The sequence below is a fragment of the Oncorhynchus mykiss genome, chromosome 13 (genome assembly GCF_057628025.1).
Source record: "Oncorhynchus mykiss isolate SJ-2025 chromosome 13, ASM5762802v1, whole genome shotgun sequence".
NCBI lineage: Eukaryota > Metazoa > Chordata > Actinopteri > Salmoniformes > Salmonidae > Oncorhynchus > Oncorhynchus mykiss.
The window spans coordinates 38140367-38165881 of NC_143034.1; the positions used below are offsets into that span (position 1 = coordinate 38140367).

General features: G+C 43.4%; 1 protein-coding gene across 8 annotated transcripts in view; it reads left to right on the forward strand.

Moving 5' to 3' along the window:
- The window catches only part of si:ch211-126j24.1 (phosphofurin acidic cluster sorting protein 2), a 100791-nt gene that overhangs the window by 37502 nt on the left and 37774 nt on the right, over positions 1–25515 (forward strand). For 4 of the 8 annotated variants that reach the window (XM_090196137.1, XM_090196139.1, XM_090196138.1 and 1 more), the window contains exons 2-5: positions 7443–7530; positions 15725–15842; positions 23097–23186; positions 23506–23631. In XM_090196137.1, the coding sequence (XP_090052263.1) occupies positions 23151–23186; positions 23506–23631 (162 nt within the window). In that variant the 5' untranslated portion in view covers positions 7443–7530; positions 15725–15842; positions 23097–23150. The remainder of the gene's footprint in view (positions 1–7442; positions 7531–15724; positions 15843–23096; positions 23187–23505; positions 23632–25515) is intronic. The other 4 variants (XM_036940720.2, XM_036940718.2, XM_036940719.2 and 1 more) reach the window with 1 other exon arrangement.

Sequence of the window (25515 nt, forward strand, 5' to 3'; positions counted from 1 at the left end):
TTTTTATTTCCTCATGAATAGGGCTTTTTAACCAATAATCAACAATCAGGCACGAGCGCCTAAGTCTATTGGATGAGTAATGTTCACGCAAGTTAAGTCCTCCAAATTTTGCCAGTACCCACTTTTAATAAAGCCTGAAAAGATTTATTAGCAATATAAAACATTCAAAATCCTACGCATTATAGGCATTTCTTATCATTTGTAAATTCTAAATATGGATTCATAACCATTCATTAACGAACAGTATTACATTGTAATAAGCCTATGTAAGCCAACGATCCAAGAGCATGTCCTCTCCTTGAGCTGTTAGATTAATGACGGAGAACTAATTAGGTCTCAATACAGTGTTCGATACTGATACTGCATTCGCGACTGTTTGACTTGGCAGTGCGACACACATTTTTAATTGTTTGCAAAGGGTGCCAGGGCAAAAAATGGACCTGGCCACGTTAGTTTTCGGCTCACAATTTGCTTTTTTATTTTTGATTATCATGATTTATTCAAACAGTAATGTGCAATTTATCAAAAACGTTCCTTCTTTCTGAAGAGGAAACAACAGCATGGGAAAACCCATGTCTGTGTGTGTGCAGTGCGCGTAGGGCCTATGTCTATCACTGTGTAGCCACTAATGATAGCCTAACCGTCTTAGCGTAGATGGAAATGCAATATAAAGGTAACTACAAGGTAGCCATTACTACCTGGCAGGATCGTGATTATTTGCTTCAGTCCAGTGGCCAATTGTTTTGAAAACTCTTTCATAAGTGTGCTACAGACATAGTCACCGTGTCCCCTAAAGTAAATTGAATTAAATTGCCAAAACTATATAGCCTAAATAGCCCCTCCTGTCTATACAAAAACAATTCAAAATATGCTACTAGATCAAAAAGCATGATTTGGCCACAGATGATCATTGGCTTCTTAAAAAAAAATAAAGCTGTGGACTGTTTAAATTGCATTTCCTACAGTCGGAATAGCCCGCAATTTGAGCAGTGCATGCGACAAATATCCTGGTTTTAATGTCTATGTCTACCACATAGATTGTTGAGTTGAGACTGTCAGTGAAAAGTAGAGGCCCAGCCAGGCATATCGCAATATTTCATCATCGTTTGGAAGCAGATGTTTTTTTTCACATTTATTTAACCAGGTAGGCCGGTTGAGAACAAGTTCTCATTTACAACTGCAACCTGGCCAAGATAAAGCAAAGCAGTTCGACACAAACAACAACACAGAGTTACACATGGAATAAACAAACGTACAGTCAATAACACAATCGAAAAAATCTATATACAGTGTGTGCAAATGAGGTAAGATTCAGGAGGTAAGGCAATAAGTAGTGGCAAAGTAATCACAATTTAGCAATTAAACACTGGAGTGATAGATGTGCAGAAGATGAATGTGCAAGTAGAAATACTGGAGTGCAAAGGAGCAAAAAGATAAATAACAATATGGGGATGAGGTAGTTGGACGGGCTATTTACAGATGGGCTATGTACAGGTGCAATGATCTGTGAGCTGCTCTGACAGCTGATGCTGAAAGTTAGTGAGGGAGATATGAGTCTCCAGCTTCAGGCATTTTTGCAGTTAGTTTCTGTCATTGGCAGCAGAGAACTGTAAGTTCTATTGCTGTGAAGAGAAGACAATGAAAAGACTCTAATCTGGTGTTTTATAGTTATCAAAATTCTCAACTTAATTGTTTGAACAGTGTTGCCTATTTTATTGGCACCAGTGGAGCGCATATTCACTCTTTATCATTGTTGTGCCCGTTGAAAGTTTGTTTTTGGACAATCATTTCCTCCTCCAGGTTAAATCGATGTCATATTTTTTCTCCCTTTTTCATAGGGTGATTATATGGATCAGACAACGTCATTTTTATTGATATTTTTGTCAGTGTCAGCAGAGTAGGCTACCCTGTAATTTTTGTCATATTAAACAAGATTCCACTAATGTCTCGAGTCATATAAAGTGAAGTAGAATTGCATAAAATGTTTATAAAAGGCCAAGAAACGTATTTGATATAGCCTACTGTAGGCCAACTTTACGCCACTGCATTTGAACAGTACTTTTTGCGAACAGTGATTGAGTTATATTAAAGGGCTAAATGATGACTAACCAATCTACTCATCACATTCGGAATAGTAGGCTATCGTACGTGATGATACATGGAATGCTTTATTATAAAGGTGCATTTTTGTGGTGCATCTTCCCCAAACGTGAAACTCACACACCTCCTATGGTGACAGAAACAGTCTGGCTGGTGCGCACGTGATTTAAATGGTAACTACACCAAGCAAATCACATTTCTCCGTTTTTTGGGGGTCCACTGATGCGGTTTAAGCGTTGTTGTGGACTTAGAACATCCAATGTTGTTGTTTTTCTATTAAAAAAGTGGGATTATGAGATCGAAAACCTTTTATTTTTTTAACTGGGAGAAATCAGTCCTTTGCGGGTTTTTTATTAGTTTACTTTTGGACTTTTTTTTCCAAATTCTGTCCTCTAGAGCATGGTTTTCAAATCAGTGGTTCTTTAAACATTCAACCTACAGCTCCCCCTCTAGTACCAGGGTCAGTGCACTCTCAAATGTTGTTTTTTTGCTATCATTGTAAGCCTGCAACACACACACTATACATTTATTACACATGAGTGTGAGTGTGTTAGAACCCGCCTCGTGGGAAGTGACAAAGAGCTCTTATAGGACCAGGGCACAAATAATTATAATCCATAATTTTGCTCTTTATTTCACCATATTAAAACTTATTTGTTCATGGAAAATTGTGAATAACTCACCACAGATTAATGAGAAGGGTGTGCTTGAAAGGATGCACACAACTCTGCAATGTTGGGTTATATTGGAGAGAGTCTCAGTTTTGAATCATTTTCCACACAGTCTGTGCCTGTATTTAAGCTACTGAGGACCGAGAATCCACTCTCACATACAGTTGAAGTCGGAAGTTTACATACACTTTAGCCAAATACATTTCAACTCAGTTTTTCACAATTCCTGATATTTAATCATAGTAAAAATTCCCTGTCTTAGGTCAGATAGGATCACAACTTTATTTTAAGAATGTGAAATGTCAGAATAATAGTAGATAATTTATTTCAGCTTTGTTTCTTTCATCATATTCCCAGTGGGTCAGAAGTTTATAAACTCAATTAGTATTTGGTAGCATTGCCTTTAAATTGTTTAACTTGGGTCAAACGTTTGGGTAGCCTTCCACAAGCTTCCCACAATAAGTTGGGTGAATTTTGGCCCATTCCTCCTGACAGAGCTGGTGTAACAGAGTCAGGTTTGTAGGCCTCCTTGCTCGCACACGCTTTTTCAGTTCTGCCCACACATTTTTAATAATGGAGTGGTGGCCACTCCAATACCTTGACTTTGTTGTCTTTAAGCCATTTTGCCACAACTTTGGAAGTATGCTTGGGGTCATTGTCCATTTGGAAGACCCATTTGCGACCAAGATTTAACTTCCTGACTGATATCTTGAGATGTTGCTTCAATATATCCACAGAATTTTCCTCATGATGCCATCTATTTTGTGAAGTGCACCAGTCCCTCCTGCAGCAAAGCATCCCCAGAACATGATACTGCCATCCCCATGGTTCATGGTTTGGATGGTGTTCTTCGGTTTGCAAGCCTCCCCCTTTTTCCTCCAAACATAACGATGGTCATTATGGCCAAACAGTTCTATTTTTGTTTCATCAGATCAGAGGACATTTCTCCAAAAAGTGCGATCTTTGTCCCCATGTGCAGTTGCAAACCGTAGTCAGGCTTTTTTATGGTGGTTTTGGAACAGTGGCTTCTTCATTGCCTAATGGCCTTTCAGGTTATGTCGATATAGGACTCGTTTTACTGTGGATATAGATACCTTTCCTCCAGTATCTTCACAAGGTCATTTGCTGTTGTTCTGGGATTGATTTGCACTTTTCGCACCAAAGTACGTTCATCTCTCGGAGACAGAACGCGTCTCCTTCCTGAGCTGTATGACGGCTGCGTGGTCCCATGGTGTTTATTCTTGCATACAATTTTTTTGTACAGATGAACGTGGTACCTTCAGGCATTTGGAAATTGCTCCCAAGGATGAACCAGACTTGTGGAGGTCCACAATTATTTTCTGAGGTCTTGGCTGATTTCTCTAGATTTTCCCATGATGTCAAGCAAAGAGGCACTGAGTTTGAAGGTAGGCCTTGAAATACATCCACAGGTACACCTCCAATTGCCTCAAATGATGTCAATTAGCCTATCAGAAGCTTCTAAAGCCATGCGATAATTTTCTGACATTTTCCAAGCTGTTTCAAGTCAGCCAATTTAGTGTATGTAAACTTCTGACCCACTGGAATTGTGATACAGTGAGTTATAAGTGAAATAATCTGGAGGTCGACTGATTATGATTTTTCAACGCTGATACCGATTATTGGAGAATCAAAAACGCCGATACCGATTAATCGGCCGATTTGTATTTATTTATTTGTAATAATGACAATTACAACAATACTGAATGAACACTTATTTTAACTTAATATAATACATCAATGAAATCAATTTAGCCTCAAGTAAATAATGAAACATGTTCAATTTGGTTTAAATAATGCAAAAACAAAGTGTTGGAGAAGAAAGTAAAAGTGCAATATGTGCTATGTAAGAAAACTAACGTTTCAGTTCCTTGCTTAGAACATGAGAACATATGAAAGCTGGTGGTTCCTTTTAACATGAGTCTTCAATATTCCCAGGTAAGAAGTTTTAGGTTGTAGTTATTATAGGAATTATAGGACTATTTCCCTCTATACCATTTGTATTTCATTAACCTTTGACTATTAGATGTTCTTATAGGCACTTTAGTATTGCCAGTGTAACAGTATAGCTTCCATCCCTCTCCTCGTCCCTCCCTGGGCTCAAACCAGCAACACAACGAAAACAGCCACCATCGAAGCAGCATTACCCATGCAGAGCAAGGGGAACAACTACTAGAAGGCTCAGAGCGAGTGATGTTTGAAACGCTATTAGCGCACGCTAACTAGCTAGCCATTTCACTTCGGTTACATCAGCCTCATCTCGGGAGTTGATGGGCTTGAAGTCATAAACAGCGCAATGCTTGACGCACAACGAAGAGCTGCTAGCAAAACGCACGGAAGTGCTGTTTGAATTAATGTTTACACGCCTGCTTCTGCCTACCACCGCTTAGTCAGATACTTAGATACTTGTATGCTCAGTCAGATTATATGCAACGCAGGACACGCTAGATAATATCTAGTAATATCATCAACCATGTGTAGTTAACTAGTGATTATGATTGATTGTTTTTATAAGATAAGTTTAATGCTAGCTAGCAACTTACCTTGGCTTACTGCATTCGCGTAACAGGCAGTCTCCTTGTGGAGTGCAGCGAGAGAGAGGAAGGTCTTTCAACCCGCTCCAAAGATTTTCTATGGGGTTGAGATCTGGAGACTGGCTAGGCCACTCCAGGACCTTGAAATGCTTCTTATGAAGCCACTCCTTCGTTGCCCGGGCGGTGTGTTTGGGATCATTGTCATGCTGAAAGACCCAGCCACGTTTCATCTTCAATGCCCTTGCTGATTGTAGGCTTTGTTACTTTGGTCCCAGCCCTCTGCAGGTCATTCACTATGTCCCCCCGTGTGGTTCTGGGATTTTTGCTCACCGTTCTTGTGTTCACTTTGACCCCACGGGGTGAGATCTTGCGTGGAGCCCCAGATCGAGGGAGATTATCAGTGGTCTTGTATGTCTTCCATTTCCTAATAATTGTTCCCACAGTTAATTTATTCAAACCAAGTTTCTTACCTATTGCAGATTCAGTCTTCCCAGCCTGGTGCAGGTCTACAATTTTGTTTCTGGTGTCCTTTGACAGCTATTTGGTCTTGGCCATAGTGGAGTTTGGAGTGTGAATGTTTGAGGTTATGGACAGGTGTATTTTATACTGATAACAAGTTCAAACTGGTGCCATTAATACAGGTAACAAGTGGAGGACAGAGGAGCCTCTTAAAGAAGAAGTTACAGGTCTGTGAGAGCCAGAAATATTGCTTGTTTGTAGGTGACCAAATACTTATTTTCCACCAAAATTTGCAAATAAAATCATAAAAAATCCTACAATGGGATTTTCGGGATTTTTTTCTGATTTTGTCAGTCATAGTTGAAGTGTATCTATGATGAAAATTACAGGCCTCTCTCATCTTTTTAAGTGGGAGAACTTGCACAATTGGTGGCTGACTAAATACTTTTTTGCCCCACTGTATATATATATTTTTTTGCCCCACTGTATGTATATATATATATAGATATATATATATATTTTTTTTAAATCGGCGCCCAAAAATACCGGCCATTCCGATTAATCAGTCGACCTCTACTGTAAACTTGTCCTAACCAACTTGCCAAAACTATAGTTTGTTCACAAGAAATTTGTGAAGTGGTTGAAAAAGGAGTTTAATGACTCCAACCTAAGTGTATGTGAACTTTCGACTTCAAAATTGAGGCAATGATTAAGAAGTTGGAGCTCTTCACTGTCTGCATTAACAAGGACAACACACAGGTCTTTCCATCATTGTATGGTTTTTTGTATGCAAATGAACTCAAGCTGATGACCAATGTCAAATGTGATTTAGCAAATCACCTGAGTGAGTTGGGTGTGCAATTATGCAGGTACTTTCCCGAAATGGATGACACAAACAACTGGATTCGTTATCCCTTTCATGCCCTGCCTCTAGTCCACTTACCGATATCTGAACAAGAGGGACTCATCAAAATTGCAACAAGCGGTTCTGTGAAAATGTAATTTAATCAGAAGCCACTGCCAGATTTCTGGATTGGGCTGCGCTCAGAGTATCCTGCCTTGGAAAATTGCGCTGTTAAGACACTGATGCCCATTCCAACCACGTACCTATGTGAGAGCGGATTCTCGGCCCTCACTAGCATGAATACTAAATACATGCACAGACTGTGTGGGAAACGAAGACTGAGACTCTCTCCAATACAACCCAACATTGCAGAGTTGTCCACATCCTTTCAAGCACACCCTTCTCATTAACTTGTGGTGAGTTAATCACAATTTTTAATGAACAAATAAGGTTTAATATGTAAGATGGCAAAATAAAGAGAAAAATTATTGATTATAATTATTTGTGCCCTGGTCCTATAAGAGCTCTTTGTCACTTCCCACGGGCCTGGTTGTGACAAAAACTCACACTCATTCTTATGTTTAATAAGTGTGTGTGTGTGTGTGTGTGTGTGTGTGTGTGTGTGTGTGTGTGTGGCAGGCTTACAATGATGGCAAAAAACAACATTTGTGAGTGCGCTGATCCTGGTGCTAGAGGGGTACCCAGGTGGAGGTTGAACGTTTGAAGGGGTACGGGACTATAAACAGTTTGGGAACCACTGATCTAAATGAATGAAACTAAACTAAATCCCTTCCCTGTCTCCCCTGTTGACCACAGATTGTGCAGCCTGACCCTCAAGAAGCTGATTGTCCTCAAAGAATTGGACCGAGAGCTTAGCTCCGTGGTGATAGCTGTCAAAATACAGGTGAGTCCAGGTTAAGAAGATTATGACGATTTAAGTGATGTGCTTCGGATTGTATTAGTATCAAATGGAGTGTCCCTTAAAACACAGGAACTTGGATTGCTGTTGACCATTGAAGTCTTGTGTAATGGGATGGTTTGGTAACAACTGCTTGCATCAATTGACTGATAATATTTTCTGAAATAAACAACACAAAATCAAAGGACTATATCAAGGTCAATCCTAATAGTCAATTTACTCAAATATGGAAATAACTAACAAAAGCTAATGGCCAACAAAAGCTCATGGTCAACATCGGAAATATTTTTCACTTCTCTGTGGTCCTCCTTACAAGTTATTTCTAAAGCCTGCACATCTTTTCTACATCCTTTATTTCATGCATCTTGGCAGAAGTACGACTTAGGTATATACTTTTCCTTTCACACCTGACAACCTCCCCAGAATCTCTCCTTCCACTAAGCTCAATAGTCTGAGGACTGCCCAAGCGGTTACCAAGGTGACAGCTTGTTCGATAGGAACAGAGAGAAAATAAAAATATTACAGTTATGTCCGACCGTTACTTGGGGCACTCTGCATTCTAAAGTAGTCGCTTTGGCCCGCGGTACTGCCCAGGGCTCGCATATTGCTCAGGGTACTGTGCAGTCTGAGAGAAAGAGCATTGTCTGGTTGAACTGTGTTCTTTCTGTTCTCTCTAATTACTGGTGGTAAATTCACTGGTCATTTTCACTATGCACTTCATGAGTGTTGAGAGGTAGATTATCAAAAATCTGTGCAATAATTCTGTATACTGTACATGGCAAGCTTACCTTTCAGATACACACAGAGATCTGACATTTACTACATTGGTGGGATTGATTTGTCAATACATAAATAAATTGCACTTTAATCTAAGAGGGGCCCAAACAGGTCCGAACATTTTTGACATGGTCACTGGTGTTGTGAAGGAAGACACACCTCAAGAGATTTTAAGCTTGCCAGCATGACAATTACAGTTCATCAGGTGGTAGAAAACCTGACCTGAAAACCTTAGGTGGCTGTTCCCTATCAGACCCTGAAGTGTCAGTCAATATTGCCCACCGCTGCTCTGTCCTCAAGTAACTCTGTACTTCAGCATAACACCATTCAGGTCTACTCCTTTCTTCCTGTGTTGATTGTGATGGCTAGCTAGCGCCTGGCTCGACTTGTCAGAAAAGGGACTTAAATGGCCACATCTGATCCTCTGATGACAGCATGTTGGGCAGCAACACAAAATAACTAAAAGTTACGGCGTACGCAGGAGTTAAGACGGGCCTCGACTGCTCTTTATTCCCCATTGACAGGAGGAAAAAGAGTGTGAAAAATGTTTGTTCTTGGTCACTCTGTATCTCTAGCAACTGAACTCAGAAGAACAGAACACCTACCTACTCACTTAGTTGTCAGGACCCATGGGGCTACTCTTGGAAGCCACATGTCTTTTCTTCCTGCTCTAGTATCAATTTGCATTAATTTCTTGAAGTAGCTAGCACATCTTTTTAGTTTGCTGAGTCACCATGAGAGGAATGCATGTCCGAATACAGATTTATTTATACAGAGTTTTATTTTCTTCACAAACTTTCCTTCTCCCTTTCATCTCTAAAGACTGAATGTATTGTGATGCTTCATCACTGATAGCTGTCTGCTGGTCCATTTTAGTACAGCTGTGTGCGACTGCTCATTAGACGTTAGATGCTGACTGCTGCTGTTGTCTTGTTAGCAATTTGCCTGTTGCATTTACAGTCAATTAATTTGGATGTGAAGCTAGCCTCCCACGAGAAAACTAAACAGACAGCATGGAGAGTTAGTGAAGCGCTAACTGACCGTAATAGAAAGAAAATACGCTTTTCCCCCTATTTTTTTCTGCATGTCATTAGCCGTGTCCGAATTCTGGCTTGCCTACTACTTACTTAAACTGCATACATATTAATCGTACTATGTACTATTTAGCACATACTGTTTAGTAAAAAGTATGCTGTGGTATGCCACGGCCACAAGTGCACCTGGGAACTTGGAAACAAAATGAGCTCAGACTGGGGAAAATCGTGATGTTGGTGATCTTCAGCTCTAGTAGGATACCGAGTTTCATCTGAGTTGGATGACTGTTAAAAAAATATTTTTCCCAGTCGGAGCATGTTTTTTTCAGATTTCCCTGTTGTCTTGAATTCACCAACAGTTATGGCTTCGCATATGGACCGGAAAGGATCGTCTGTAGATCCACCCAGTGCTCTTTCACTACAGGGGAGTGCGGAGTGTTGTTAGCTGAGTAGCATTTGGAAAAACGTATTTGGAGTAGGGATGCACGATATATCGGTGAACATATCAGATTCGGACGATATTAGCTAAAAATGCCGACATCGGCCTGATGTCTAGTTTAACGCCGATGTGCAAAACCGATGTCAAAGCTGACGTGCATACCTATATAATGTACATAATGTACATAACATAATGACACCACATAAAATATAGCGCTACACGTGCAACACAGCATTCCTAACCTAGCCCACTATGTCTGCTATGTGGATCGAGCGGTCAACAAGTCGAGCAGTCATTTGAAAGAGTAAGAACATTTCAACGAGACAACTCAAAGGAGAAATCCATGAAACTTCTTATGGCTCAAATCCCATTAGTGGGATCGATTTGACAACATCCGGTGAAATGGCAGAGCGCCAAATTTAAATTATTAGAAATATTTAACTTTCATAAAAACACAAGTGCAATACACAAAAATAAAGCGTAACTTCTTGTTAATCCAGCCACATTGTCAGATTTCAAAAAGGCTTTACGGCGAAAGCAAACCATGCGATTATCTTAGGACAGTCACGAATCTCGCCGAAGATGGTGCCTCTTCCTGTTCGGGCGGCGCTCGGCGGTCGTCGTCGTCGTCACCGGCCTATTAGCTGCCATCGATTCCCTTTCCGTTTGTTTCTGTTTATTGGGTTTAATTTGGTACACCTGTTTTGAGTTAGTGTTGTTTGTAGGCTATTTAAGGGCACTAGACCCGCTGGGTATTTGTGCGGGCTTGTTCTCTGTTATTTTGGTGTTCGTGTCTAAGTGTTATCTCATTATTTTCCGGACAGTTTTAGTCCTGTGTATTTTGGACGGGTGGTTTCATACGCCCTAGCGTTGGCATGTCCATGTCTCTGCTGTCGTTGGAATAAATAGATGAACGTACGATATTACCTGCTCTCTGCGTTTGACTCCATTTATAGAAGTCGTTAACAGAAGCCCGCACCACCTATGGAGTCAGCAGGAGCAGCGACCACCCCTCTCCCAACTATGGAAGAGCGTGTACATCATCATACAGCTGTCCTCCATCGGATCGGTTCAGCGATGGACCAGATGTTGGAGAGGATGGAGCGATGGGAGAGGAGTGGTCTACCAACGTCGACGCCACCTACTCCACCTACGCCGTCCTCTGGGTCCAGCACATTGCGTCTCTCCCCCCCGAGGGAGTACGATGGAGCGGCGGCTGGGTGCCAGGGATTTTTGCTCCAGCTCGAGCTCTACCTGGCTACCGTGCGTCCGGCTCCCTCGGGTGAGGAGAGTGTGAGCCTCCTCGTCTCCTGTTTGACGGGTAGGGCCCTGGACTGGGCCAACGCTGTCTGGAACAGCCAAGACTCGGCTCGGGACCACTACTCGGAGTTCACCCGCCGTTTTTGAGCTGTGTTCGACCACCCACCAGAGGGCAAAGCGTCGGGTGAGCGACTGTTCCACCTCAGACAGGAGACGAGGAGTGTGCAGGACTTCGCGTTGGAGTTCAGGACCCTGGCTGCTGGTGCTGGGTGGAATGACAGGGCCCTGATGGACCATTACCGTTGCAGTCTCCGGGAGGACGTCCGCCGGGAGCTAGCTTGTCGGGACACAACACTCTCCCTTGATGAACTGATAGACTTCAACTGGACAACCTGCTAGCTGCCCGTGGGCGTTTGAAGGTGTCCTGTCAATTCCACCTTCCAGCACTCCCGCTCCAACTCCGATGGAGTTGGGAGTAGCTGCATCTAGGGAGACCGGAGGAGGAGGCTCCTCCTGCGCCTATTGTGGCCGGAGAGGACACACTTCGGAGCGGTGCTGGAGGAGTCCCTCTGGGAGTCGAGCTGGCAGGCGGAGCACTTCTCGGCCACCCCAGGTGAGTAGGGACCAAACTCACCCAGAGCTCCCTGTTGGTCACATGTTTTTGTTTATTTTTTTCCCTGCGTTTTTTCCCTCTCTTCAGCATAAGGCGCTAGTCGATTCAGGCGCAGCTGGGAGTTTTATGGATTGCGGACTCGCCCGTAAGTTGGGTATTCCATTAGTGCAGATAGACCCACCTGTCCCTGTGCACTCCTTAGATAGCCGACCGTTAGGGTCACGGCTGGTCAGGGAGGCCACGATTCCGCTGAACATGGTAACGCAGGGGGATCATAGGGAGAAGATCCGTTTCTACCCTATTGATTCACCTGGGTTTCCAGTGGTGTTGGGGGTTCCCTGGCTGGCTATTCACAATCCCCTCATTTCCTGGAAACAGGGGGCTCTTCAGGGGTGGTCAGACGAGTGTTCGGGTAGGTGTATAGGAGTTTCCATCGGTGCCACGACGGTGGAGAGTCCAGACCAGGTTTCCACCGTGCGCATTCCCCCAGAATATGACGATTTGGCTATCGCTTTTAGTAAGAAAAAAGCGACCAAATTACCACCCCATCGACGGTGGGATTGCGTGATAAACCTCCAGGAGAACGCTGCACTTCCCCGGAGTCACGTGTACCCACTGTCACAGGAGGAGACATTGGCGATGGAGACATATGTCACGGAAGCTCTGAGACAGGGTTACATTCGGCCCTCCATGTCACCCGTCTCCTCGAGTTTCTTTTTTGTGAGGAAAAAGGAGGGAGGTCTGCGTCCGTGCATTGATTATCGAGGTCTCAATTCGATCACAGTGGGATTTAGTTATCCGCTACCTCTCATCGCTACGGCGGTGGAATCATTCCACGGAGCGCGTTTCTTCACAAAACTGGACCTCAGGAGCGCGTATAATCTGGTGCGTATTCGGGGAGGAGACGAGTGGAAAACAGCATTTTGTACCACATCAGGCCACTATGAGTACCTCGTCATGCCGTATGGGTTGAAGAATGCTCCAGCCATCTTCCAATCCTTTGTAGGGACTCAGTGACTTGCACGGGCAGGGTGTGGTAGTCTATATTGATTTATAGTCCATCTTGATTTATTCTGCCACACGCGCCGCGCATGTCTCCCTGGTGCGCAAGGTCCTTGGGCGACTGCTGGAGCATGACCTATATGTCAAGGCTGAGAAATGTGTGTTCTCCAAACAAGCCGTTTACTTCCTGAGTTATCGCATTTCCAGCTCGGGGGTGGTGATGGAGTGTGACCGCGTTAACGCTGTGCGTAATTGGCCGACTCCGACCACGGTAAAGGAGGTGCCGTGGTTTTTAGCGTTTGCCAATTACTACCGGAGGTTTATCCGGGGTTTTGGCCAAGTAGCGGCGCCCATTACCTCACTGCTGAAGGGGGGGCCGGTGCGTCTACGGTGGTCGGCAGAGGCTGATGGAGTCTTCAACCAGTTGAAGGCGCTGTTCACTGAAGCTCCCGTGTTGGCGCATCCGGACCCTTCATTAGCATTCATAGTGGAGGTGGATGCCTCCAAGGCTGGGGTTGGAGCCGTGCTGTCTCAGCGCTCGGGCACGCCACCGAAGCTCCGTCCCTGCGCTTTCTTTTCTAAGAAGCTGGGTCCGGCGGAGCGGAAATATGATGTGGGGGACCGGGAGTTACTAGCTATGGTAAAGGCCCTGAAGGTGTGGAGACACTGGCTAGAGGGGGCTAAACACTCTTTCCTCATCTGGACTGACCACCTCAATCTGGAGTATATTCGAGCAGCGAGGAGACTGAATCCGCGTCAGGCTAGGTGGGCCATGTTCTTTACACGCTTTAGATTTACGATCTCTTATAGACCAGGTTCCCTTAACACTAAGGCCGACGCACTGTCCCGTCTCTATGACACCGAGGACCGGTCCATCGATCCCACTCCCATCCTTCCAGCCTCTCGGCTGGTGGCCCCAGTGGTATGGGAGGTGGACGCGGACATCGAGCGGGCGTTGAGTGTTGAACCTGCGCCTACACAGTGTCCGACCGGTCGTAGGTACGTGCCACTTGGTGTCCGTGATAAATTGATTCGGTGGGCTCACACACTACCGTCTTCGGGTCATCCGGGGATTGATAGGACAGTGCAGGGTCTTAGGGGGAAATACTGTTGGCCCACCTTAGTTAACTTCTTGCTCCTACCTGAGACGCAGATGTCTCAACTAGACACCTGGAAATGCAAATGCACTACGCTAAATGCTAAATGTACTCGTTAAAACTCAAACGTTCATTAAAACACACATGCAGGGTATTGAATTAAAGCTACACTCGTTGTGAATCTAGCCAACAAGTCAGATTTTTAAAATGCTTTTCGGCGAAAGCATGAGAAGCTATTATCTGATAGCATGCAACACCCCGAAATACCTGAAGGCGACGTAAACAAAAGAATTAGCGTAGCCGGCGCTACACAAATAGCAGAAATAAAATATAAAACATTCATTACCTTTGACGAGCTTCTTTGTTGGCACTCCTATATGCCCCATAAACATCACTATTGGGTCTTTTTTTCGATTAAATCGGTCCATATATACCCAAAATATCCATCTATGGAAACTGTGTGATTCAGAAAAAAACACAGTTTCAAAACGCAGCGTCATTTTTTAAAATTAAAAAAGTTGACGATAAACTTTCACAAAACACTTAAAAATACTTTTGTAATCCAACTTTAGGTATTAGTAAACGTTAATAATCTATCAAATTGAACACGGGGCGATGTGTATTCAATAGCTCCACGTCTTCAAATCATGTTCGGGAAATCTCTCTTCCAAGACGTCCTGTCGGAGACCGGATGGAATGGAATCTCGCTCTCACTCTACTCCCAGGAAATTGACAAGACTGGCGACATCGTGTGGAAGCTGTAGGAATTGCAATCTCGGCCCCATTTAATTTGGTGTCCCTTAAACAATACATGCAAGTGGCGCATGGATATTTTTTTCAGTTTGCAGTGACAAGTTTTTCTTGCGCTTTTCGATGAAACACACGCTCTGTTATAGTCACAGCCGTGATTTAACCAGTTTTAGAAACTTCAGAGTGTTTTCTATCCACACATACTAATCATATGCATATACTATATTCCTGGCATGAGTAGCAGGACGCTGAAATGTTGCGCGATTTTTAACAGAATGTTCGAAAAAGGAGGGGGTAGACTGAAGAGGTTTTAAGGATGTGAAACTCTGTCTCTTCCTGTTCGGTATGCGCTCCAAGGCATCTGCCTAGAGGGAAGTTACAACCCCTCTCGGTTCCACAACGGCCATGGTCCCATCTCTCGGTAGATTTCATTACTGATCTTCCCCCATCTCAGGGGAACACTACCGTTCTGGTCGTTGTGGATCGGTTCTCTAAGTCCTGCCGTCTCCTCCCATTGCCTGGTCTCCCTACGGCCCTACAGACTGCAGAGGCTCTATTTACCCACGTCTTCTGGCACTACGGGGTTCCAGAGGACATAGTATCTGATCGGGGTCACCAGTTCACGTCCCGGGTTTGGAAGGCGTTTATGGAGCGTCTCGGTCAGCCTTACCTCTGGTTATCACCCCGAAGGTAATGGGCAGGTGGAGAGAGTAAACCAGGGAGTGGGTAGGTTTCTGAGGTCGTATTGCCAGGACCGGTCAGGAGAATGGGCGAGGTACGTCCCGTGGGCAGAGTTGGCCCAGAACTCACTTTGTCATTCATCCACGAACATGTCGCCATTCGAATGCGTACTGGGCTACCAGCCGGTCCTGGCTCCGTGGCATCAGAGTCAGACCGAAGCTCCTGCGGTGGAGTGGGTACAGCGCTCTAGAGAGACCTGGCGGGCAGTCCAGGATTCTCTCAGGGAGGCCAGTGAACGGCAGAAAAGAAACGCTGACCGCCACCGCAGTGAGGCCCCGGTGTTCGCACCAGGGGACAGGGTCTGGCTCTCGACCCGAAACCTGCCCCTCCGCCTGCCCTGCCGGAAGCTGGGGCCGCAGTGTGTGGGTCCATTTAAAGTCCTGAGGAGGATAAACGAGGTGTGTTATAGATTGCAACTTCCCTCTTACTATCGCATTAACCCCTCATTTCATGTGTCTCTCCTCAGGCCGGTGGTAGCTGGTCCCCTACAAGACGGTGAGGTACCGGAGGTCCCTCCACCCCCTCTGGACATCGAGGGGTCCCCGGCGTACACAGTACGAGCTATTCTGGACTCGAGACGCCGGGTGAGGGGCCTGCAGTACCTCGTGGATTGGGAGGGGTACGGTCCGGAGGAGAGGTGCTGGGTACTGGGGAGGGACATTTTTAGATCCTTCCCTCTTGAGGGATTTCCACCGCCTCCACCCGGATCGATCGCCCCGCGCCTCGTCCTCCGGGTCGTCCTCGAGGCCGGGGTCGGCGCGCTACGGGAGCCGCGCGTCGGGGGGGGTGGGGGTGGTACTGTCACGAATCTCGCCGAAGATGGTGCCTCTTCCTGTTCGGGCGGCGCTGGGCTTGTTCTCTCTTATTTTGGTGTTGGTGTATAAGTGTTATCTCATTATTTTCCGTACAGTTTTAGTCCTGTGTATTTTGGACGGGTGGTTTCATACGCCCTAGTGTTGGCATGTCCATGTCTCCGCTGTCATTGGAATAAATAGATTCACGTACGATATTACCTGCTCTCTGTGTTTGACTCCTTCACCGCACCATTTATAGAAGTCGTAACAAGGACAGCACAAATGGTCCTTTTTTTTCTCGATAAATTCCGTTGTTTTATTCGCCCAACATGACTACAAATTATCTAATAAGTTACCTGTAAACTTGGTCCAAACATTTCAAACAACTTTCCTAATCCAACTTTAGGTATTTTAAAACGTAAATAATCTATCAAATTTAAGACGAAATAAACTGTGTTCAATTGCGGATAAAATGAAAGTGGAGCGAGCTCTAGGTCGCGCGCCCCAAACAAAACGGTCCACTTGGCTCGACACACAGAAAGGAAAGGGCTACTTCTTCATTACTCAAAAGAAAAACATCAACCAAGTTCTAAAGACTGTTGACATCTAGTGGAAGCCATAGGAACTGCAACCAGATGCCTCAGAAATCCTGATTCCCATAGAAAACTAATTGAAAACACACTGAACTAAAACAAAAAAAGTCCTGGATGGTTTGTTCTCGGGGTTTCGCCTGCCAAATAAGTTCTGTTATACTCAGACATTATTTTAACAGTTTTAGAATCTTTAGAGTGTTTTCTATCCAAATCTACCAATTATATGCATATCCTAGCTTCTGGGCCTGAGTAGAAGGCAGTTTACTTTGGGCACACTTTTCGTCCGGACGTCAGAATAACGGCCCATATCCCAAAGACGTTAACGGCAAGATAATTTAAAGAATTGCCCCTGACAATAAACCGTTCTCTGTCGTGGGTGATGTTGGCTTTTGCCGACTGGTCGAACAACAGTACACACTACCAAGTGCGCTATTTTTCAGATGTTGCCCTACTGCAGTTACACAGTGATGGCGTCACTGCAATTAGCTTCACGACTGACATGTGGACCAGCGATATCAGCCCCATGAGCATGCTGAGTCTGACAGCACAGTGGGTCGTCGAGGATTTCGTACTGAGGAAAGTCGTATTGCATGCTCATGAATATGCTGGTTGTCATACCGCTGCTGCCATTTCAATGGCATTTGAGAAGATGTTTGAAACATGAACACACTTGCCTGCTCCAGTCGAACAACAGACTCAAAAAATAAGCTCATCAACTGCGCCTGCAGCAGATGTGATACCTCTGTCATGGCATTGAAACGCCTGCTCAACAAAACTGGCGACACAGGCTGTGAACAAGCGATTTGGTGGCATTCTCTTTACTGTGTCAGCACCATGCCCGATGCCATGTACAAGGACCGCCACTTTGATGCAGACAAGAAACGGGGTTTACGTGAAATGTTCATACACTGGACAAGATGGAAACAGTGTGCACCGAGGAAGAGAGGCCACAGACAAACAGGAGCTGAAACTTCACTGCTTGACCTGTATGGTGAAATTCGGGTTGAGAATGAAACAACTGAACAAATGAACAACAAAACAGGACAGCAAATAAGTGAAAGAAATAGGTTTTGATCATGTTTTACTGGTAATGGCGACATACGTAAAAGCCAACAAAAGAACTTTTTGGTCAACGTGTGTGCATGTGTAACCTTTATTTAACGAGGCAAGTCCGTTAAGAACAACTTCTTATTTACAATGACGGCCAATCCCAGACGACGCTGGGCCAATTGTACGCCGCCCTATGGGACTCCCAATCACGACTGAATGTGTTACAGCCTGGATTCAAACTAGGGACTGTAGTGACGCCTCTTGCACTGAGATGCAGTGCCTTAGACCGCTGTGTGTGTGTGTGTGTGTGTGTGTTAACTATTTAACTGTACTAGAATGCTTAAAGGGCTGCAAAATGTGGGTTTTGCGACGAGTATGAAGCGAGGGCCTGCCAACGAGAGCGTACAGGTCGCAGTAATGGGTAGAATATGGGGCTTTGGTGACAAAACGGATGGCACTGTGATAGACTGCATCCAGTTTATTGAGTAAGGTATTGGAGGCTATTTTGTGTAGGATCGGTAAGATGGTGAGTTTTACAAAGGTATGTTTGGCAGCATGAGTGAAGGATGCTTTGTTGCGAAATAGGAAGCTAATTCTAAATTGAACTTTGGATTGGAGATGTTTGATGTGAGTCTGGAAGGAGAGTTTACAGTCTAACCATAAGTCCATAAGTCCACATATTCTAAGTCAGAACCGTCCAGAGTAGTGATGTTGGACAGGTGCAGGCTGCGATCGGTTGAAGAGCATGCATTTCGTTTTACTTGTATTTAACAGCAATTGGAGGCCACGGAATGAGAGTTGCATGGAATTGAAGCTCGCCTGGAGGGTTGTTAACACAGTGTCCAAAGAAGGGCCAGAAGTATACAGAATGGTGTCGTCTGCGTCAAGGTGGATCAGAGACTCACCAGCAGCAAGAGCGACATCATTGATGTATACAGAGAAGAGAGTCGGCCCAAGAATTTAACCCTGTGGCACCCCCATAGAGACTGCCAGAGGCCCGGACAACAGGCCCTCCGATTTGACACACTGAACCCTATCAGAGAAGTAGTTGATGAACCAGGCTAGGCAATCATTTGAGAAACCAAGGCTATCGAGTCTGCCGATGAGGATGTGGTGATTGACAGAGTCGAAAGCCTTGGCCAGGTCAATGAATACGGCTGCACAGTATTGTTTCTTATCGATGGCGGTTAAGATATCGTTTAGGATCTTGAGCATGGCTGAGGTGCACCCATGACCAGCTCTGAAACCAGATTGCATAGCGGAGAAGATATGGTGGGATTTGAAATGGTCGGTAATCTGTTTGTTGACTTGGCTTTCGAAGACCTTAGAACGTCAGGGTAGGATAGATATAGGTCTGTAGTAGTTTTGGTCAAGAGTGTCCCCCCCCTTTGAAGGGGGGGATGACCGGAGCTGCTTTCCAAATTTTTGGGAATCTCAGACGACACCTCAGATGACACGAAAGAGAGGTTGAACAGGCTAGTAATAGGGGTGGCAACAATTTTGGCAGATCATTTTAGAAAGATAGGGTCCAGATTGTCTAGCCCAGCTGATTTGTAGGGGTCCAGATTTTGCAGTTCTTTCAGAACATCAGCTGACTGGATTTGGAAGAAGGAGAAATGGGGAAAGCTTTGCAGTGCTGTTGACCGGGGTGGGGTAGCCAGGTGAAAAGCATGGCCAGCCGTAGAAAAATTCTTATTGAAATTCAATTATAGTGGATTTATCGGTGGTGACAGTGTTTTCTATCCTCAGTGCAGTGGGCAGCTGGGAGGAGGTGTTCTTATTCTCCATGGACTTTACAGTGTCCCAGAACTCTTGAGTTTGTGTTGCAGGAAGCAAATTTCTGCTTGAAAAAGCTAGCCTTGGCTTTTCTAACTGCCTGTGTATATTGGTTTCTAGCTTCCCTGAAAAATTGCATATCACGGGGGCTGTTCGATGTTAATGCAGAATGCCATAGGATGTTTTTGTGTTGGTTAAGAACCAAGGGCTATATCTGTTCCTGGTTCTACATTTCTTGAATGGGGCATGCTTATTTAAGATGGTGAGGAAGGCATTTCTTTTAAATAACCAGGCATCCTCTACTGACGGGATGAGATCAATATCCTTCCAGGATACCCTGGCCAGGTCGATTAGAAAAGCCTGCTCGCTGAAGTGTTTCAGGGAGCGTTTAACAGTGATGAGTGGAGGTCGTTTGACCGCTGACCCATTACAGATGCAGGCAATGAGGCAGTGATCGCTGAGATCTTGGTTGAAATGTTGAAAGTATAACAGTAGATGTACTGATTTGTTTTATTTTTTCATGATTTCAAACAAGAAACACTTTTTTAAATGAGAACAGAAATCCACTTTGGGTTTATGAAAAGGACATCCTCAAAAATGGTACAAAATGAATAAATGAATATCTATAAATAAAATATATACAAAATACATAAATCTACTGCTTAAGGAAATCAAAGCTACTTGGTCCCGTACACAGACTTGCGAATGTTATTGCAGGTGCTGCCAAATGCTTGTGTTTCTAGCTTCAACAGTGCAGTAATACTTTGCAATACAAAAACAATACACACATAATCCAAAAAGTAAAAAAGAAAGAAATTAAGAAATATCAGAACGAGCAAAGTCAGAGTCCAAAAATGCACATACCATAAAATGTTATATTTTGCGCGATCGCGTTGTTTCCCGATATTCATTGATTTCAGTAGCGCAACCCCATATCTAAGCCAAGCAATGAAAGAAAGCTTTGTAGTGACTTCCCATAAAAAAACAGTCTCATTAGCCAGTTATTGCAGGATATCAAAGGATATGCAGTAACAACAGTATTTCAGTTCGACAAAACATTATCTATTAAAACTGTAAACGGTAAGTAGAACTTCTACAGGCCCTTCCAAAGTAAAATTGCAGAGGTAAACTTACAGCATACTAAAAGATTTCAGCGATTAACATGAGTAACCACATAAATTGCATAATGTAGCATTTTTGCATGTATAATCGATATGAAATGGCCAATATTAAGATACTAGCTAAATGTTTTGTGAAAGACACCCTGTTTTTGTCATTTTGTGATGTATTGTTGTTGTATTTCTGTGCATCTTGGGACAGAATAAAAGTTAAATGAAAGACGAGTGTTCACTAAAATAGGTTTCAGTAAAAAATAAAGAGAAGAGAAAATTAACTAAATAAATTACATTTAAAAAAGATGCATGGGAAAAAATGTAATCTAACACAAGCTCATTAAATTAACAGAAATTACACATCTTCATTTTCTTTCTCTACAGTGAAGACGTAAAGCCGCATATCCAAAGTTTTAGAACACCAGTCATTCAAATCAAATCAAATCTAATTTTATTTGTCACATACACATGGTTAGCAGATGTTAAAGCGAGTGTAGCGAAATGCTTGTGCTTCTAGTTCCGACAATGCAGTAATAACCAATGAGTAATCTAGCTAACAATTCCAAAACTACTACCTTATACACACAAGTGTAAAGGGATAAAGAATATGTACATAAAGATATATGAATGAGTGATGGTACAGAGCGGCATAGGCAAGATGCAGTAGATGGTATCGAGTACAGTATATACATATGAGATGAGTATGTAAACAAAGTGGCATAGTTTATAGTGGCTATTGATACATGTATTACATAAAGATGCAGTAGATGATATAGAGTACAGTATATGCGTATACATATGAGATAAATAATGTAGGGTATGTAAACATTATATTAAGTAGCATTGTTTAAAGTGGCTAGTGATATATTTTACATCAATTCCCATTATTAAAGTGGCTGGAGTTGAGTCAGTGTGTTGGCAGCAGCCACTCAATGTTAGTGGTGGCTGTTTAACAGTCTGATGGCCTTGAGATAGAAGCTGTTTTTCAGTCTCTCGGTCCCAGCTTTGATGCACCTGTACTGACCTCGCCTTCTGGATGATAGCGGGGTGAACAGGCAGTGGCTCGGGTGGTTGTTGTCCTTGATGATCTTTATGGCCTTCCTGTGACATCGGGTAGGTGTCCTGGAGGGCAGGTAGTTTGCCCCCGGTGATGCGTTGTGCATCACTACCCTCTGGAGAGCCTTACGGTTGAGGGCGGAGCAGTTGCCATACCAGGCGGTGATACAGCCCGACAGGATGCTCTCGATTGTGCATCTGTAGAAGTTTGTGAGTGCTTTTGGTGACAAGCCGAATTTCTTCAGCCTCCTGAGGTTGAAGAGGCGCTGCTGCGCCTTCTTCACGATGCTGTCTGTGTGGGTGGACCAATTCAGTTTGTCTGTGATGTGTATGCCGAGGAACTTAAAACTTGCTACCCTCTCCACTACTGTTCCATCGATGTGGATAGGGGGGTGTTCCCTCTGCTGTTTCCTGAAGTCCACAATCATCTCCTTAGTTATGTTGACGTTGAGTGTGAGGTTATTTTCCTGACACCACACTCCGAGGGCCCTCACCTCCTCCCTGTAGGCCGTCTCGTCGTTGTTGGTAATCAAGCCTACCACTGTTGTGTCGTCCGTAAACTTGATGACTGAGTTGGGTTTTTCAAGGGTTTTTCTATATTTTTACTATTTTCTACATTGTAGAATAATAGTGAAGACATCAAAACTATGAAAAAACACATATGGAATCATGTAGTAACCAAAACAAAATGTTAAACAAATCAAAATATATTTTATTTGATATTCTTCAAATAGCCACCCTTTGCCTTGATGACAGCTTTTGCACACTCTTGGCGTTCAAAACCACAATTAGTATAACATCCAGGCATTTAAAGTATTCTTGATTTTCGAAATGTCACATACCATAAAAAGTAATTTTTTAGGATTCAAGTATGGGTATTCAGACACGGCCACTGATATACGATGAAAGCAAGCTTGTATTGGGTTATGGGGTGAGATGATAGAGCATGCTCGGAAAGAAATGACGTTGCCAACAGCAGCACCAGATATATTGAAATGAGCGAGATGCTCTCTCACGGTCACACACAGTATCTGTGCACGTGTTCGCATCACACTGTTCACAGCGTGACAGCGAGGGCACCAAAGAAATGCCTTGTCACACACACACCTTGTCACAGTGCTCTAAGTTGTTGCGGAAATTGATCCATTATGCTGTTTGCTTTCTGTATCTACATCATATTGCTGAGTCTTCCTTTTTAAATTGGCTGGATCAGTAGGTTACTGAGGTAACATGCAACTCCAAGACCCTGTCCAGAAACAACCCCTAAGCCCTAGGCATCATTGGCAAACGCTCCTTCTTTGACACAGGGATGTGTGAGTTTTAGAATTGAGTTTCTATACACTTTTCTCAGGGGAAGGGGCATTGCAAAGTCAAAGTTTTACCACCAAATGTCTTTGTTTCAGTCACCGTTACATCCCTAACTCTCTCTGTGCCTCTCTTTAAATGTTCCTCCACAGGGCTCCAAGCGCATCTTGAGGTCCAACGAGTATGTCCTTCCTCCAGATGGACTGATGGAGACTGACCTTGAGCTGACCTTCTCACTCCAGGTTAACACAGCTTCAAAACTATTATATCATAGTATCAAAGAGTGATCCGTTATGTGACTGAAATACATATTTTTAATAGCCAACGGTTGATGTACAGCGCTTTTTGCTAAAGTAATGGCAGTGCCTATGTAAACATCATAGCCCCTTTTTTGTTATAGTGTATTTCCCACACCTAATTTTGGCATTCAAAGCCCATCTGAGGTGGCGGGTCTGAAGGCATCAAAGAAATGACTGTCTGAAGAAAAAAGTTGTCATGGTTACAGACATGATGTAAGGTGTGATGTAACCTCCTGTAATGCCCTTTTGTGTCCCCCCCTAGTATCCCCACTTCCTCAAAAGGGACGCCAACCGATTGCAGATCATGCTGCAGAGGAGGAAGCGATATAAAAACCGCACCATCCTGGGGTATAAGACCTTAGCTGTGGGCGTCATCAATATGGCAGAGGTAAGGACAACAGCTTAATATTTGTGACAATTTTTAAAAAGCATAACGGCATCAGCCCCCCTGAATGAGACGTTAGCTCCCCTAAATGCAACGAAAGTCAAACTTTTTCCTATTAATTTAAAATGCAGTGCTAAATATGCTTTACAGTGGTAAATATGAAAATAAAATCTTCCTATGAAGATTGGTTTAAACCATGTATTTCCATGTGGCGGCGCTGTCCATCCAGTAGTGCTGAATTTTGGCTTCAGATGAGCTCCTTTTCGCATAGATTTTGTACTTTTGTACTTCCAAAAATGTTCCATTAGTTTGCCATACGTCCTTGATAAAAATAGCCTTCATTCCAATGCATTTAAGGTGTCCCGACTTTTCAGGCTACAAAAAAGCTCAATTTGTCAGCAATCACAGAATCTCATTAGGCACACTTTTTTGGTGTTTTGTAACAGATGTCTATTTCCATTCATAAAATGGCGCGAGTATGTAGTTTGGATGCTGGAATTAGTTTGGAGTGGACGAACATGCCTACTTTTTGAAGAGATTTGTTGGACAATCGGATGAAAATATCATGACTGGTTGTGTTTATGCCACATTAAAAGGTAATTCATTTTACAGTTTAACCTTTCTGATCTCCCCATCCCGGATCCGGGATCGTGAATACAGACTCAAGCTCATTACCATAACGCAACGTTAACTATTCATGAAAATCGCAAATGAAATGAAATAAATATGCTAGCTCTCAAGCTTAGCCTTTTGTTAACAACACTGTCATCTCAGATTTTCAAAATATGCTTCTCAACCATTGCAAAACAAGCATTTGTGTAACAGTATTGATGGCTAACGTAGCATTTAGCATTAGCATTCAGCTGGCAACATTTACACAAAAAAACAGAAAAGCATTCAAATAAAATCATTTACCTTTGAAGAACTTCAGATGTTTTCAATGAGGAGACTCTCAGATAGCAAATGTTCAGTTTTTCCTGAAAGATTATTTGTTTAGGACAAATCGCTCTGTTTTCTGCGTCACGTTTAGCTATGAAAAAACCCCTGTATCCAGGATTGTGTAAATCTATCAGCAAGCTCATTAGCATAACACAACGTTAACTATTTATGAAAATCGCAAATGAAATGAAATAAATATGCCATCTCTCAAGCTTAGCCTTTTGTAAACAACACTGTCATCTCAGATTTTCAAAATATGCTTCTCAACCATAGGAAAACAATCATTTGTGTAAAAGTAGCTAGCTAGCGTTAGCATTTCACGTTAGCATTTAGCGTTAGCATTAGCGTTAGCATCCAGCACGCAACATTAACAAAAACATAAAAGCCTTCAAATAAAATCATTTACCTTTGAAGAACTTCTGATGTTTTCATTGAGGATACTCTCAGTTAGATAGCAGATGCTCAGTTTTTCCAAAAAGATTCCTTGTGTATTAGAAATAGCTCCGTTTTATACATCACATTTGGCTACCAAAAAAAATCCGAAAATTCAGTCCTCAAAACGTGAACTTTTTTCCAAATTAACTCCATAATATCGACTGAAAACATGGCAAACGTTGTTTAGAATCAATCATCAAGGTGTTTTTCACATATCTCTTCATTGATACATTGTTCTTGGACACATGCTTTCTCCCCTGAATCAAATGGTAAAGTAGAAGCAGCTGGCAATTGCGCACCGAATTCGACGCAGGACACCAGGCGGACACTTGGAAAATGTAGTCTCTTATGGTCAATCTTCCAATGATATGCCTACAAATACGTCACAATGCTGCTAAGACCTTGGGCGAACGACAGAAAGTGTAGGCTCATTCGTTGCGCAATCACAGCCATATAAGGAGAGAATGGAAAACAGAGCTTCAGAAATTCTGCTAATTCCTGGGTGATGCATCA